This window comes from Eutrigla gurnardus, assembly GCF_963514095.1.
Source record: "Eutrigla gurnardus genome assembly, chromosome: 2".
NCBI lineage: Eukaryota > Metazoa > Chordata > Actinopteri > Perciformes > Triglidae > Eutrigla > Eutrigla gurnardus.
The window spans coordinates 7,282,321-7,298,859 of record NC_139916.1 but is presented as its reverse complement, the minus strand read 5'-3'; the positions used below and the strand labels follow the sequence as shown (position 1 = coordinate 7,298,859).

Genomic DNA, 16,539 nt, shown 5'->3' with positions numbered 1-16,539 from the left:
TAACTACCATTCTGGACTTTTTGTTGTCAAGTTGAATAAATTCTTGACTTCCAAGTCTAATTGGCTGTCGGTTAAAAACTCAGACCAGCTGAGCTCCCACGTTCAGAGTGACAATGCAGATGTTCTGTCACATGATTTCACTAACAGCTAAATAGTTTCATCCGTCTGGTATATGTCAATTACCCTTGTTAGTAATTTACTTTACTAATTTACAAATCTGGTTATTTTCATCATTGAATGTTGAATATGTAGGCTTTAAGTTGTGGCATACTGGATGTTAAATACGTTAAAGAGGCTTTTTACCAATTGTAATGAGTTGTTTTTTCTTTCTGAAGGATTCCTTGTTTGTTTAAAAGGATGTTTTTGCTCTATCGCACTCATGCCGGCTGTCTTTTAAATAAACACACACCCCACACACACACACACACATGCAGGGTCTTAAGTGACGTGTTTGAGGTTAGCCCTGGTTGGCTGAAGGCGGGAATGAAAGAATCTTCAAAATGTCATCTCTGGCCTCTTCAGCCTTTAATTAAACCTTGAGAACGGGAAGATAAAATTAACAAATTGGGTAATGAATCAAGCAAAACAGGTGGTGGATGGTTGAAGAAAATGAACCAATCAGTCTTTGCTGCATGGATTTATTCAGCTCCTAATTAGACGCTGCCTTGGTTAATTATGATTGGGCTCTTCTGAAGGAAAAAAAAAAAAAAAAACTCCCTGCCCGACATTGACAGAATTAGCGTCAGACAGAGTGATAAACAAACACCTCAACCTCAGTTAGTGCTGTTATATCGTTACAATTACACTCTGAGTTGTGGGATTTCTTTAGGAAGCTAATGGAAGATTTGGCCTGAAAACCGTCATGATTTTATTCTTATTTGTTATTTTCTCTTGCTTAGAAAGCTGCATCCATGTTTCGTTCTGCCTCAGTCCTTCCCTATATTGGATTGGAACAAGAGAAAAATCATATTTTACTGCTGTAACTGGTGGTGAATTAACACTTGTCAGACTGCGGCCTCAGATCAGCTCCAATGGTTGCCTTTTCTCACCAGGATGCTCGACTAATAAACAGAAATCATGGCTAACTTGTATTCTATACTGTAAATATTTCGTCAAACTGTAGTCTCACAACCTTTCCCTCATCCAGACGAGCTGTCTGATGATTAACAGGAACTTTGTGAAACAATGAAACACCTCACAGTGAAAATATAGAAAAGTGCTAAAGCTGTTTTTTTTATTCTTATTTATGAAATCTGGAGTAAAATGCTCAGATGTTATGTTCAGAAAACTTATAGTAAACATTTGATCAACCATGTTTGATATTTCAAACTATGTGTGAAAATGTTCACTCAACTAGTTGATTATTGGTATTTAAATAATCTATACATTGAACGCCTCAATACACATTCATGTGGTTATATCTCTCAGGAGCTGGCCTTTTGTCACAACACCGTATTATTCCTTACGTTGACTTTCAACGGGACAACTGTCTGCCTGCTCGTCCCAACAACAGCTTGTAATTGCATTTTAATAGTCAATTAAAGTCGGCCCATCAATCAATATCTGCCGTGGACATGAAGTTTAGATTTAATTTCTAAAAAAAAACAAAAACAGCTTTTATCATGTCAGATCCAATTAACCCACGCTGCTTTATTAAAATGAAAAGTGCGTATTGCATTTTTCACATTTGCTGCTCTCAAAGATTCCTTTAGAAGTAAAAATTCAGAATACACAAATAATGATCAGAGATATGAGTTTTGTTTTCTAAGGATGCATCGAACAGGGTTTTAATGAACACGATGCCTACACAGTCAAATCTGATCCAGAATAAGCCAATAAACTCCATCTTGCTGACATTTTTTTCCTTCACATTCCACAATCACTTCCTCCTGTGGGAACAGGAACAGATTGAACTCCATTGATCACTTATCATGATAAAAAAAGCTTAAATGTCAGTTTTCTTTTATCTTTGGCTTTCTTTGATATCTGACACTTTCCTAATGCAATATGTGTGTCGGGCTTTCTCGTCGCGTACATTAGTCACACTGAGCGGCTGTAAAAGTGCCAAAAAATAATAGAAATATGCAGCATTAGTTCGTTTTTTTTTGTTTAAACAATCACAGTCAAAGGAGAGGAGGCAGTCTGTTATGAAATATGCTTTCATGTGGCTGACTGGGAGTCTAAACCGTGATCAAGTGGGGTTTGTTGCTAGTTATTGTTGGGGTTAATTTGTACGGCACCTCATGTGTCTGATACTCATCATGGTTACTAATGAGTCTCTCTGTATGGCGTCTGCTCTGATTCCCGCTGCTGTTCTCTGATGAGAGGGAGAGTATAGAGCCACAGACATCTAAAGGTGGAATAATTGCTATTTTTTTGCGCTTAACATTATCCAAATGCTGCATCAGCTATATATCCGATCTGTTCCAGAGCCACAGATCGGCGCTGTAAAGCCTGTGGTGCTACAGTTGCATGTGTCCACGCATTTCCATTTGTACGCTCACGCAGTTTGTTGTGTGCGTGTGTGCGTGCGTGCATGTGTGTTCCTGCAGACGGAGGACGGAGAAGAGGAGAACCCGCTGGAGAGCTCGACGTCTTTGGAGCTGGAGTTTGTGGACGATCCCAATTTTAAAAACAAGGTCAACTACTCTTCCAGCGCGGTCCAGATTCCCACAGACATATACAAAGGCTGTAAGTACAACAATTCTTTTTTCTTCATTAGTGTTCTGGTGGGGAGGTGATTGAATGAGTGGCAAGGCTCAGGCTGGTAACACATGGACCGATTTAGCCGCCACGGTTAAAAATGGCAGCCCTGTAACCTCTGCAATAGTGACTCATGTGTGACCGCACGCTGCGTTTCCTTTATGTGGCCGGAAATGTGTGTTAGTCCTCTAAAAGAAAAAAAAAGACAATGTGTTGCTTAAAAAAAATATCACTAACATAGAGGACATGACTTAACACGCACGGCTTTCTGAAGAATCACAAAGATATGAAGAAGACTGTTTATCTTCATCCGCTTAAGTCTCACCTGTGTAGTTGAGATTAAAGGGTGGAGGACGAGGGATGTACAGTCGACCTCCACCACCTTCTTATGAAAGTGTTGTCGCCAACTGATATTTGAAAACATGCATCAGAGCCTATGAACTTTAATGGTTACTATAAACCATGTAATATGATGGGAGGGGCCAGCTAGTTGCCCCAAATTACAATTGATTGAATAAATGTACGCATGTCCAGGTGAGTCATGACATATCTTTCCATATATGTGATTTATAACAAGACATAGCACAATATAAATGTTTCTATTTCTGTTATTTAGTTGCTTCAAACGTGTTTTACATGCTGAATAATCCCAACCACGTGCAGAGCTAAGACAAAAATCTGCCCTTTTAATACCGTAATCTAAAAGTAAACACCTGACACATGGTTTCCACACACGCCGCTGGGCTGTGGATGGATGACAGTCCAAACCTGACCTCTCCCCCCTTCTCACAGCATGTTAACTCCATCTCCCCCCTCCTTCTACATCAGCCACCACTTTAACACACCGACGTGATTTTAGATGACAGACGGTCTCTCACACCAGCTCTCTACTGTATTATTTGCTTCCTGCGTGGGCACCGTCTCCCCCCGCTCGTGGCCCCTGTCCTTCCTGCGGACATACCACCCTCTTTAGTCCTCAGCTGCCAAGTGGACAAAAGCAGAACACATGTACCTTCCGGGACTCTGATTTCGGTTGGCATGTTCCCTCTTGTTATCCACCTCTAACCTTTTTGGACACTGACTGACTGCCTCTGACTCAAAAAAAACAAAAAAACCCATGTGCAGCCAGACAGCCCATTTTCACAGCGTTATTTTTTTTTCTCTTTCTTCTTCTTTCTGTTATTATCTAGCTCTTTGCCGTCTTTGTTGAGCAGGCAGTGTATGGCACCTGTCTGTGACAATGCCCTCCAGCTGTGTCTCCAGACAAATCTTGTCAGAATTAGACACTCTTGGTTCGGGAGGAGATGTCAAAGGCTGCCGCTAACTCACAATAGAGCAATCAGGCCCTGCGCATTGTTCCCGGAGCCATTTTGTGCCACCTCTGGTTCTCCTGTCTGAAGATAGGAGTATGAGAATAAAGGCCTCTTGATTGAGCCTGCTGAAGACTAGAAGAGCAGAGTGGTACAGTGCATGAAATTAGCTTTTCCCCCTTCTCTTCTGTGGAAAATGTTTACTATTGATGTTGTTTGGTTAGCTCCCATTGTGCGGTCTGCTGTGCTGAGATTGCCAAGCGCAGATTTTGTGCCAACTCCATTATGCACATGCGTGGTGGTGGTTATTTAGTCATTGCAGATAAATAAACAGTGTTGGAAAAGAAATGTCGCTGCCCAAATGAACGGTGATTTCTTTTAAACACGCTTTCCCACCAAATCAAATGTCCCAGATGAAAAATATAGATATTAGAAACATAAATTGTGTTATGGGAAATGTGGGCATTCAATTTAGACAAGGAGGAAGAATGTGTGCATACAAAAAGACACATTTTGATCTTTTTTTTTAATAAAAACCTGTCCATCATGAGTTCTACTTATATAAATGCAAAGCTAAATCAGTAGGAGCCTCTTTTATCTAACATAACTTACAGAAATTTACATCAAGTTCATTTTACGGGAGCTGCGTTTGCTTTGGCGAGGTGGTAAAGGGGGATTATTATCTGCATGTCATGTTCTGCTCCGGTCCCACCAGTGGGAGCCTGCAGGGTGCCTTGCAGAGGATGCTCGAGGAAACTAATGTGGGCGGATTGTTGTCCTCTGGGTCTGGAGAGGTCTGGATCTACAGTATATCTGTGGGTTTAGGATTAGCGGAAGAGAAGCAGCGTGAGTGGGCAGATTCAGCTCTCGTTCCTCAGGGGGAGGCCGGAGGAAAAGGCAGAGAAAAGACAAGTGTAGGAAGAACGGAGCGCCGTCCAAAGTGCAGCATAATGTTCAACAGTTGCTGCGGAAATTCTCAGACGTCGTTTATTAGCGGTCGGTCGCTCTGCTTGTTTCGATTCGTACACATTGTTAATGCTCTGAATAAATTTGACTGTTTCCCAGAAAATGGCAGCACGGATTGCAAGTCGCAACAAAATGGGTGTCCTTGGGGATGGATGGAGAGGCACAGATAGAAGGAGAGATAGAAAGGGAAGGGGTGAGAGGAGAGACACTTTAATAATAGAAACCATTTAGAGGGTAAGAGAGGGGGGGAAAACATTTTCTTTCTTTTTTTTATATTTTCTATTTTTTTATTGTGATCCTTTCAGCAGCTAAATGAGGCGGTGCGTGCGTCCTGGTTTGATTTGTCTGCTAGGCCCCATGTCCGTTTATTGAGATTGAGAGTGTTCCCTGAGCGCAGTAATGAACCATTTTATGATTCATTATCCCACTGCTGATTCCTGCTGCCAAGTCTGCAAACTTTCTAATTAGCTTAGGTCAAACATTCATACAGTTTTCCTCTAATTATCGTTGCTTATTACAGAATGGACATTGCAACGCAGCCACGGAGGAATAAATTGATGTGGGTGGTGTCGTCTATGGAGAAACGGATTTGACTCTCCCACCGAATGTTGCTGAAAATGGCGAGGCAGAGGCAGGGATTTGCTGAATAATTGCAGAGGAAGGACTCTGGGAATGCAATCTTTAAAATAATCGCTGAAATATAGGAATGAAAACGGCGAGGGAATAAACAAATGATTCTTTGGTGACCATTTAGTAGATTCAGTGAAATGTTGTTGGTGATTGAGAAGGCTACTAATCCAGATTGGGTCATTCCACAGTCCATTATAATGTCATATGTTGTGTAATTTTCAAAACATAGAAGTTTGTGAATCAGCCTTTCTAAAAAAAAAATCCAAAAAAGGTGGCAATTATGCATGTATAGTGTGCACATGTTGTGTGTCTCCATTAGTGTTAGTGTGTGAATAAGTGGCCACTGTTCCCAGCGGGGAATAAAGAAAACCAGCAGTGAATGTGGGAAGCCCTTTCATTGAATCTGAAGTTTAAATCCGCTGCATGTGGCGCCTTTTCCGGCGGCCTAGCGTCATGTTGTCAGTTTGCCATTGTTGTCGGGCACAGTGAGGAACTTGGTTATCAGAAATGAATGGCGAGGACTGGCCAACTGTGTGCAGATGAAAGAGCAGAGCTTAAATGTTTTGCATGGAGCGATTAACTCACCCCACCCTCCATGCACACACACACACACACACACACCCTCCCCTGTACTTTACAGTCCGATTGCTGTACTCAGATGCCAGTTTTAGGACCATACTTGTGAGTTACATGCTTTAGGTTACTTATCATATTGCTCATCATTTATTGTCTTTGTCTTTATTGTTTTCCATTCTTTCTTGTCTCTTAGGAACAGCCGAAAAAAAACTGTTGGCAAAAAGTTGATCTGGCGAACGTGCCTTCGTTAATCTAACAGATTCCAATACTTTCACTCCTTGTAGTTTTTGCTCGCCGCCAACTCCTGATGGAAATATCTGGCTCTTGTACTCTCATGCCCTCTGAATGTCTGCCTCCATTTTGTTATTTCACTCTGTGTCCTGTGGTTTGATCCCCTCTGGGGAAGCTCCTAGCAACAACACACACACACACACACACACACACACACACAAAAAAATCATTCAATTCACCTTTGTAAAGAGCGAATTGCATGGGGTGTATGTAATGTGCTGTGGAAAATTAAGTGCAACAGATACAGCAGATAGTCGACACAGTGTCGTATGCGATTTGAAAAGAAGAGAGAGATTTGCATCTGCAGGGATTCCTGTGAGTGAAACTACGTCTGATGCATCTCATCGTGTTTAAAATGGATCTGGAGAGAAGTCGGCTCCGGTACTGGAGGGACAAAGGCGACTTTTGATAGGCAGACTCGGGTCGGAGGAAGGGAACGTGAGAATGGGAGATTTGCTTTATATGCTGTTCCACTAATTAGTGAATCTTCCCACTTAACTTTATGCTGTTGCCACAGGTTTCTTTAATATTGTGCTACATTTTCCATCTCAAATTGAGATTTTCTTCAGCTAAATATTCATCTTTTTTTGGCTGTGTGTGTGTGTTTGTGCAGACTGCACTCGATGCACGCTCCAGGTTCCTTCCAGTGCAGGAAGCTTCCCTGTCAACCAACTCACGCCATGCTGGAGATCAACTCAGCCCGTCTCAACATCAAACCAGATTTAAACGTGTGGAAAAAAGCAAAAGTGATTTGTGAAAGGGAGGGAAAAAAGAGTGAAAGTGCAAAAAAAAAAAAAGAGAGAGGGGGATAAGGGAAATGGGATTTGAAGTTAAACCAAAAAGAGAAGAAAGAGGGTCTAAACACTGCAGGCTGTATTGCTGTCATTCTTGACTTTACAGACTCCATCTTTCTCTCGGCGCCCCTCACCCATCCGCCCCTATAGTGTGTGCCCAGCGAAGGGGCACTATCATTTACCAGCACACTAATTAGAACAGTCAGCACAGCACAACTCCACTTCACTCACCACCAGGCTCACAAATTACATTTGGTGTGTTTGTTATTTACTGTTCTTCTTTAATTAGAAATAATTTTGGAGGAGGTGTCTGGAAGTGTGCTGAAATCTCTCCCTCCTTTCTTATTCCCTTCACAGTCTGAGATTACCATTTAGCGGAAAAAACCCAAGCCCCTCACTGACAAACACACTCGTCCTCGATGCTATTCCTGAGTGATACTGCTTCAATCCTTCGCATGAATTTTAATTATACTTAGTGCTGCCGATGCAGTTGCAAAGAATTTCTCGGAGACCCCGTTTTTATGAAGCACACCGCAAAGAATACAAATTAGGCGATACAGTTGCCTTTTGGACGTTATGTTCCTCAACCGAGGCTACAAAAAGACACATTTGCTTTTCTCCGGGAAGGCTTAGACTTTGTTTTAGCTCGTCTTTGTGGACGTGTGAGCTGCTGCCAGCTCCTGTTGCTCCCGTTTTCCTCTGCAGGATGAAAGGTTTAATGTTCAGGCTCTTTAACACTCAGCCAGGCCACAAAAGCAGCGCCGAGGACGGAGGGAGCAAGAGAGAGAGAGAGGTGATGGAGAAGGCATTACAATACAGAGACAAAGACTGAAATGTGCAGGAAGGTGTGGGTTTTATCAACCAAATTACGACAAAACGTTTTCTCAATCACTATTTACGAAGCGTTAAATCATCCGGTGCATCGGGGACGCTCGCTGGAAATCCATCTTCCTGTTGAATTTTGTAAAATGTCACTTTTATGACGCAACAATTATCTTGATTCCCCTTCTTTTTGGCTCGAAGCAATCTGTAAGAAGCAGATATCTCAAAATCTGGACAAGTTCAAACAAAACTATCTGCATGTGATGTTGGTGATTAGTGTGAGCTCATCTGTTAAGTGAGATGATCAGCGGGTTTTCTAATATAATCCGAGCCTCTTTTAATGCCAAAAGAAAAATAACTTGTGAAGCTGTACATAATCGTTGTTAACTCTTATTATCATGTGTTACTTGAACATAATAACATTCAAAATAACATTCCCTTTCAGATATGAATAAGGGAAAATAACCTCATGGAGATTTAAGAGGAGCTGTGTTTGTCTCCGTATTGTTTGTTTGAGGAATGTCACCTAATATGTCAAAGTAAATAGAATTGAACTGCACCACTACCACTCAGTCTCTCTATTTAAAAAGTAGAATATGTAAAGGCTTTATGGCCATGATGATGATAATGGTTATGACTCTTGCTACAGACTTGGCTAATGGCTGCGGATCCATTACCATTACGGATGACAGACCACTTGTGTTCCACTCTGATATATTACAGCCCACTGGGCCTTTCTTCCCTCCTGCTCTGTGCGTACAGTCAATGCATGCACCTACGTCTGTAATGTAGGATTAATACAGGGCATGAGGCGCACATCGCTGTAGATGACTCTTTATCTGGGGTATATCAGCGTAAATACGTGTGTGTGTTGGGGGTGTGGGGTCACGTGATAGGGGTGGGGGGGTTGAGAAATGATCCCACGCAGAGTTGCTCCATAAATCCCGCTCATAATTGTTTCCCTACTTGGTGTGCAGTCTTCCTCCATAACGGGGCAAAGCCAAGGGTGCTCTAAATGTCAGGGGAGCGGCGCGCTGATGAATTACCTTTTAAGATATCGGAGAGAGGCGCGTTTCACGTGAAAGATGAGCCTGACGCGGCGCCCGGAGGGCCCCGTCCGCCTGTGTGAGCATATTTCCCCCCCCAGGGGAAATTTGTCTTTTTATCAACTGTCCAGAGAAGTCACAGACTATTCGAAATGAATAAATCAAAGAGAATTAGTTTGCACCGTTCGCCTATCTCTGATGTCCCCGTTTTCTCTGTAGCGATCACCTGCGTGTGTGTGTGTACGTGTGTGTGTGTGTGTAAGTGTGTGTGTGTAAGTGTGTGTGTTTGCAAGTACTTGCCTGACAGTAGAGGTCGCCCACATTTACATAAACATACACTTTGGTCCGTTTTACTAACCCTTGATCGAAAGTAGAAACATCATAGACACACAAACGGTCAGGAAATGTAGTGTGTGTGTGTGTGTGTGTGTGTGTGTGTGTGTGTGTGTGTGTGTGTGTGTGTGTGTGTGTGTGTGTGTGTCTGTGTGTGTCTGTGTGTGTCTGTGTGTGTGTGTGTGTGTGTGTGTGTGTGTGTGTGTGTGTGTGTGCGTGTGCGTGTCAGCCCCTCAGCAGTGACGCAGCTGATAATCCTTGCATAGCCGGAGTTTGCTCGATGCCTTGATGTTGGTGGAGGTAGCCGAGGTGCTGATAGTTTGGAAGCGAGGTCGCAGGATTTCTGTTTGCCCTTGGCCCGGGTGGGACAGCTATCATTACAGTCCCAGTGCCTCTCCAGATAAGAGCGCCCAGGACTTCACAGCACACAGGCTTGCCGCCGCAGCAACGTGCTGTGATAGCTGCTGCTTAAAGGATAATACTTTTTTTTTTTTTTTTTTTTTACATATTAATCAGATGGCTCTTTGACCGCAGAGGATTGCCCAGATGAAATTGAAATACATGGTTTGGTTCCCTGAGTATCTCCACACACACTTATGCGCATCGGTAAAATAGAGCCACTGGTCTTGCTGACATGAAGTCATGGGAGTGACTGTAAATTTGACGATTCATAGTCAAAATTTGTATAAATACTGAGATTCTCCACCATTTCTCTCTAGTCTCTTCTAGTCCTTCAGCCCATCTGGGTTGTTGGTTAATCTTGTGTTATGACAGATAAAGCAGAAAGCTGTTTCACTTTCTAATTCTGGAAGAACGCAATTAAGTTTGGCCGAAATGCCAACGGTACACATTCTTCAGGAAGCAGCCCTTAAATAAAGGATGAAAAAGCCAGACAAGGCATTCGATGGATGAGATTAGAAGGCTGTCCTGAATCTAACAATAGTGATTAACAACTCTTCACTGGCTAGTTGTTCACCTACAAAGCAAAGGACAAATGTGATCCGACATCCGTTACGTAACGTGGCGAACACTTCAAAACGACCCGTTCTTTGACCTCTAAATCTTCGATTCTGCCGCTTCCAATTAAACCGTCCGTAGTGAAGTTTATTTTGCATTTCTCTCTCCCTCGTTCTCCTTCCCTCATGAGCGAGAAATTGCCTTTTCGGGCTGTGAAAGCAGCCACTCATTCGTGTTAATTTCTGTGTTGCTTTCCATCAATCGTCCACCCCCTCTCTCTGGGTTTTTATGTTTATCCCCATCTGTAGGCCTGCCTCTATCCTCCTCCATTCTTCCTTTGTGTTTACGTCTATGACATTTTTGGGAGGAAAACATGCTGAGGAGCTCCCCTTGGTGATGGCAGCAATTTGGCTTTCATATATTCCTATCCTCCAGACACTGCTTAGTGCTGCTGTAGTGAGTTTATGTGTGTGTGTAATTGTTTGTGTGCATTTGTTTTACAGAATTCTAAAGAGTAATGAAACTTAGCTCTCTGTTAGCGTCGATTGTGGAGAGAGTTTGACAAAAAAATTCAGCTTTTGCATTCTCGTGAGTCAAAGCTTTCAGTTTATAGTAAATAAGGTGAGCAGTGGATGGGAGGGGGGGAGGGTCTAGGCATATTTCATACCTCTTAACTGACAGCTCGTCAAACACAGGGAAGTAATTGAAAAGCATGGGGGGAAAGTGGATAATGATCGTTTATTTGTGTGAAATTCAAACCAGGGGTTGAGGAAAGCCGGACTTGTCGGTTCAGTGGCTCGTCTAGTTTTGGTTGGCTGAGTAATTAAATCAGAGAAGCGAGTGAAGTTCTCCTCAGCTCAGTGCCTCGTCTTGTTTCCTCTCTAATCAGGTGGCTATTAAACCTCTGATTGCACTCCCCATCTTCTAACCTCAGCTCAGCTATTAAACACACACTGAAAGCATGTTTGGTGTGTGTGTGTGTCTGCATATATATATTGTCAGACATGAAAAAAGCATGATCTATTAGAAAGTGAAGGGAGAGGAAACACACACGTTGACATGGCCGTAGTGTTATTCCACCGCCGTGTTATTCCACTTCTTGTCGACTAGATGATGAATACTTCTCCCTGCATCCATAAATCAGTTTCACAGAGTACCACTGACCTGTGAGATATATCTGTGACCTCACATTTTAACTCAGAACACACGGCAATGCATTCAGCCGCACACATGCAAGCTTTTTTTTTTTTCATCAACCCACAAATCCTCTTAACACGAATCACTTCTATGGACATTTACAGCGATGGATTGTACGTCTTTGCTACCAAAAAAGAAAAAATCCCAAGTAGCTTCTGTCTCCACATGCTGCAAAGTGACGTATGATCTCCTCCAAGGTCATCTCCGATTCCTCCTCCTGCACTCCTCAGAGATCACCCAGATTAGACGGATGCCCGGCCACCGCCGGCTGAGCTGCCTGCATACATCCATTCTTATGTACTCGGCTTACTGCTGCTGGCACGGACAAGGTTGTTCAGCAGGGAGAGTTGACCTTTGGGTTACTCACTCACTATATTTAGGTCTCATTGTTTGAGTTTTCATTAAAAATCTGAATCTATCTGCGTTTATGTTGAGTACTGAAAACAGGTGCAGGGAAATCAATAAAACAAAAACTGGGTTTAAAGAGGATTATGAACATCTATTTTTAGAGCCTGTAGTTTCAGCATTTATTGCTTTTTTTGGGGGGACTTTCTTTGAGGGACTATGGCACATAATCAGCAACTCATTTACATTTTCTCTTTTTTAATTCTTCTATTACCAGAAGCATATTCTTGTGCTCATTGCATGTTTCGTTCTGAAAACGGAGGTTTAGTGTTTAACGGCAATCACAGAAGTGTTTGCCAGCATGGGGGTATTAAAATCGAGGTGAAAGTCTGTTGAAACGTTATCGTCTCCTTTGGAAAAACTGAGCATTTTTTCTGTGTAAACTGATCAACTGGTAAACAATGAGCTTCTATTTTAATTTACTGTCTTTGTGTTTGTGCTCCTACAGCTCCAGTCATCCTCAACGAGTTAAACTGGACCCAGGCCCTGGAGAGGGTCTTCATTGAAAACCGTAAGGACGACAGCTCTCTACGCTGGCAGGTGTTTGGCAGCGCCACCGGCGTGACTCGATACTACCCAGGTAGGCTCAAGGGTACTGAGTCAACAGTCTGCCTTATAACTCACGGCGAGATAAAGTCTAAATTGACCCTAGGGCTCTTCGGCTGAAGAACATTGGCAATCTCTTATCTGATGGCTATACTGGTAACTCGATAGACAGAATGAAATTATGATTACTTTGATCTAATCTGATATGAAATATCCTACAGTGCACCGTGCGGCTTATGACTTATTTTCTTGCTCTCTCCAGCCACTCCATGGAGGGCTCCCAACAAGATTGACCTATACGACGTCCGCAGAAGGCCTTGGTAAGTGCTGTCTTTATCCGGACCGGGATCAGTGGGATTTGATTTCTTCCACTATTAATGTCTATTAGACATTATTCGGAAGAATTTTCAGAGGTATTTATTTCCTATGTCACATGTGCTGTACTGTACATTCAAAAATACCGTGCTCGGGTCAGCTTTTAGTGCAACATAACAGTTTGCTCACAAATTGTGGGATTTGACTGTTGGAAGGTGTGAGTTTTGGACACCAGGTGAGTCCAGCTGAAGAAGAAAAGTGCAGAAACTTAACTTGTCACTGCGAGGACTGTTTGACATGCTGTGAACACGTTTGATGCATCTGTTATAACAGAGGTGTCCGTACACTTTCCACCACATGTGCTGTTTGATATCATATATAAGATAACTTGAGATGTTTTCACTTATAATAATCTTAATACTTTGCTGAGTGCTGGAGTGAAATGGAGTGACCTACTTACATACAACTATTTTTAATTATGGCATGTACTACTCTGCACTACACTGAAATACTCTCTACAACATAATGCAACTTTCAATACAGCAATTTTAAAAAAATGCTTGTGATTCCTTTATAGAAAGTGGCAGCATATCTGCACATTAGATGTCTTTCCAAACCTTGTGTACTAAAAGCTTAAACTCTTGAATGCAGCCTTACTTCAGGATTTCTGTGCAGTGCTTTGGCTCCTGTATCATCCTGTGCTGCTCTTCGCTGGGGCTTAATAACAGATATTGTTTAGTGGAATGACCCAAGTTTATCTCAGTAAGTGATAGTACAGGTGTATTGTCTTTTGCTGCAAGGACAAAGCAAGATAGAGGCTAATGTTTTTTTGTCTAAAGTGGCCACCTTTTTGCCTGTGGTTCTCTGCGCAACAGCCGATCCTGGCACAGAGAGCCGGGCCAGACGAGTGTGACGAGCTGCACAGAACTAAGCTGCATTTGGTCAGACGGTCCCTTCACCTCCCCACCCGAGCTTCCTGTCCGCTCGTCTATGTTCAATCTACCTGCCACTGTCACATTGGCTTCGTGGCAGCCCTTCCTGTTGCCTGGTTACAGGTTGGAGTGAACTGGACATAATCATGACAGCAATGTTGATTAGACCTGACCCCGTTTCTCCATCGCTGTTGCATCCAGCTCAACCTGAATGGCTGTTTGAGGTCAGCTCAGTCTGTCAGATGAAGTCAGCTCGCTGAGACCAAACGAGCGAAAGAAGCTCTTGCATTCCGATGAAGTTTGTACGAAACTGAAGATTCAAAATCCATAATCTCTACATCTCTAAATGTAGCCACATTTGGAAGAAAATACATCTTTAAACGTGGATTAAATGTGACTTCAGTCACTCATTCGATGTGGGGTTTACATTAACATTCAGGGTTTAGAGGCAAGGCTCAATTTATTCATCCTTAAAAACATGGAAATTACAGTACATCCTAATGAACCAGTGTTTCCTAATGAACCAACACTGGTTACCAAAACACAGGAAACAAATATCTCCAAAATAAAACCATTTTATTAGAGCCTATCTACCCCAAGGGGCTCTAAGGCATAATAAAACACAACTCATTCTAACTCAAACAAGCGACGATGTATGCAGGCAATCTGCTCCAAGTCGTCATGTAGCAGTGGGTGAGTGGCGGTGATATAATGGTACCCAGCAGGGTGTACTGGTAGTTGTGTTAGCTGTTAGATACTAGCCAAACAAACCATCCAACACAATAAAAGTGTGTAAACTGTTTCCCCCCACTGTGTGTCTGACTGTAGAGCAGCAACACAGAGGTACTCAGCACTCAACAGGTTTTTTTTCTCTCACTGGCTCTCAGGGAGCAGAGTATTAGTTGGGGTTTGGTGTGTTGTCAGTAGCGCCCCCTGCTGGCGCCAGTTAAAGGTAGTGAGTGAGGAGTAAGCAGGGAGTCAATGGCAGTATAAAACGGGCAATAAACGGTGTTTTGAGAATGTGTGAGTCACCGCAAACAGGTCCTTGAGCACGGCTGCTCCAAAATATTATGCATTTTGATGCAGCAGAATGCAAGATTAGCCATGGACAGACACAGACATGCACACACAAACACACACTACCCAAAACCACGATCCTCCTGGGGGAAATAAAAACCAACAAACCACCAATCAAGTAAATTCAAATCAAATCAGTTTGCAAATACCTTACTGTGCAAAGTTGTGGTTGTGTTGTACCCTCTGAATAAGTATCAGTCGAGTCTATGATATTTTAAGCCTGTACCGTAAACTGCAGATATATTAAGACAGAAGAATCCTTTTTGTAGCAACAGTTCTAATAAGGCTGATACTCTTTGTTTCTTGCCTTTTAACACAAAAATGTAAATTGATCTCCTATTAATTCAAAGAATCTGCAATCATTAGTCTAACAAGGTTTTCCCTCGCAATTTAATTAAGCTAACACTAGACGTCTTCCTAGTGCTCCACTGTCACAGTAGCCTTCGGTATGAACATGAAACATGCTGGAAAACACAAAGCCCTGTGTAGGCAGGATCAGTTATAACAAGGATCCTGTCTCTGGTCTGTCAGCGCAACAGCCGAAGTACAGCCGAGTTTAATTCTCTTACACGTGTTTTGACTGGGGGACTCCTCCCGGAGACAGGGAGGGACGAGGAGGGGGGGGGGGGGCTGCTGAGTGGCGGCAGCAAGACAGGCAGAGGAGGAGGTGTATGATCGCAGGAAACACCTTGTCTCTCCCCTGGCCCTTCCATGTTCGTCACTCCTGTTGAGCTTTTCCTCATGTCGGAGTCTCTGACATTGCCGTGGCTCGTTGCCCGGCAACTTGTGCCCAGCCGCGCTGAGTGGCAGGGCCTTGGCAGGGAGTGTCATGATATGTCAGGTCAGACTTGTGTTATTATAGTCTAACACGCCGTCTCCCCGACTGGCGTTCTGCAGAGAGCTCTCCGATCGCACACTTTGCTAACCACGGGGGTGAGGTAGGCCCGTCATGTGTGTGTTTGCGTGACGGATAAGAGAGATCGCCGCATCCGTGGTTGAGATGAACACAACTCACGCCTGACATTTGAATTCTCCTCATTGTGTTGCGTAAGAAAACATAAACTATAATTACACTCCAGCCATTGTGTGTATTCCTTTCTAGCAGTTTTTGGAAGTAGCATCTTAGCTTCAAGCGTCTGAAAGGGTGTTTCCAATGACAACAGTTGAGGGTAACTTGTTGGGTGTGTAACTGAAAGTCATATTGAATGGATAGACAGAAGAAACAAGGCGACGGCATAGTGTACCGGTAGTAAAGTAGTAATCAGTTACACAAGGAGTTTGCTAGCATTAGCAACCCTGAGCTAACACCAGAGAGGATGTTCAGTTGAACCAGGGTGAGTGTTTTTGCATTACTATATAACTATACTATTTATATAGGTCTGTATATTGTCTGTCCTTTTTCAAAATTCAACAAGTACAATCCATTGAGCTGTCAAGTTTGCGCTCCACTCATGAAGTGGAAGCTAGCGACCACGGCTAACTAGCCTGCTTGTTAAGTGGAGCCTAGCTTGCCAACATTAGCGCTGATTTCTGATGTTAATTTTCGTCTCGTGTCATTTCAACACCGAGTCATCAAGAGACACATGAAGTGTCCTATTTTTTGTGTGTTATTCCAAGAGTTAATGAATGAAATGATATC

At 42.9% G+C, this 16,539-nt stretch overlaps 1 protein-coding gene across 1 annotated transcript in view; it reads left to right on the top strand.

Annotated features, from left to right (window-relative positions):
* The window catches only part of cacna2d2a (calcium channel, voltage-dependent, alpha 2/delta subunit 2a), a 126,104-nt gene that overhangs the window by 78,436 nt on the left and 31,129 nt on the right, over positions 1-16,539 (top strand). Inside the window, exons 6-8 of the mRNA XM_084032634.1 lie at positions 2,553-2,691; positions 12,479-12,610; positions 12,839-12,896. Coding sequence (XP_083888760.1) covers positions 2,553-2,691; positions 12,479-12,610; positions 12,839-12,896 — 329 coding nt within the window. The remainder of the gene's footprint in view (positions 1-2,552; positions 2,692-12,478; positions 12,611-12,838; positions 12,897-16,539) is intronic.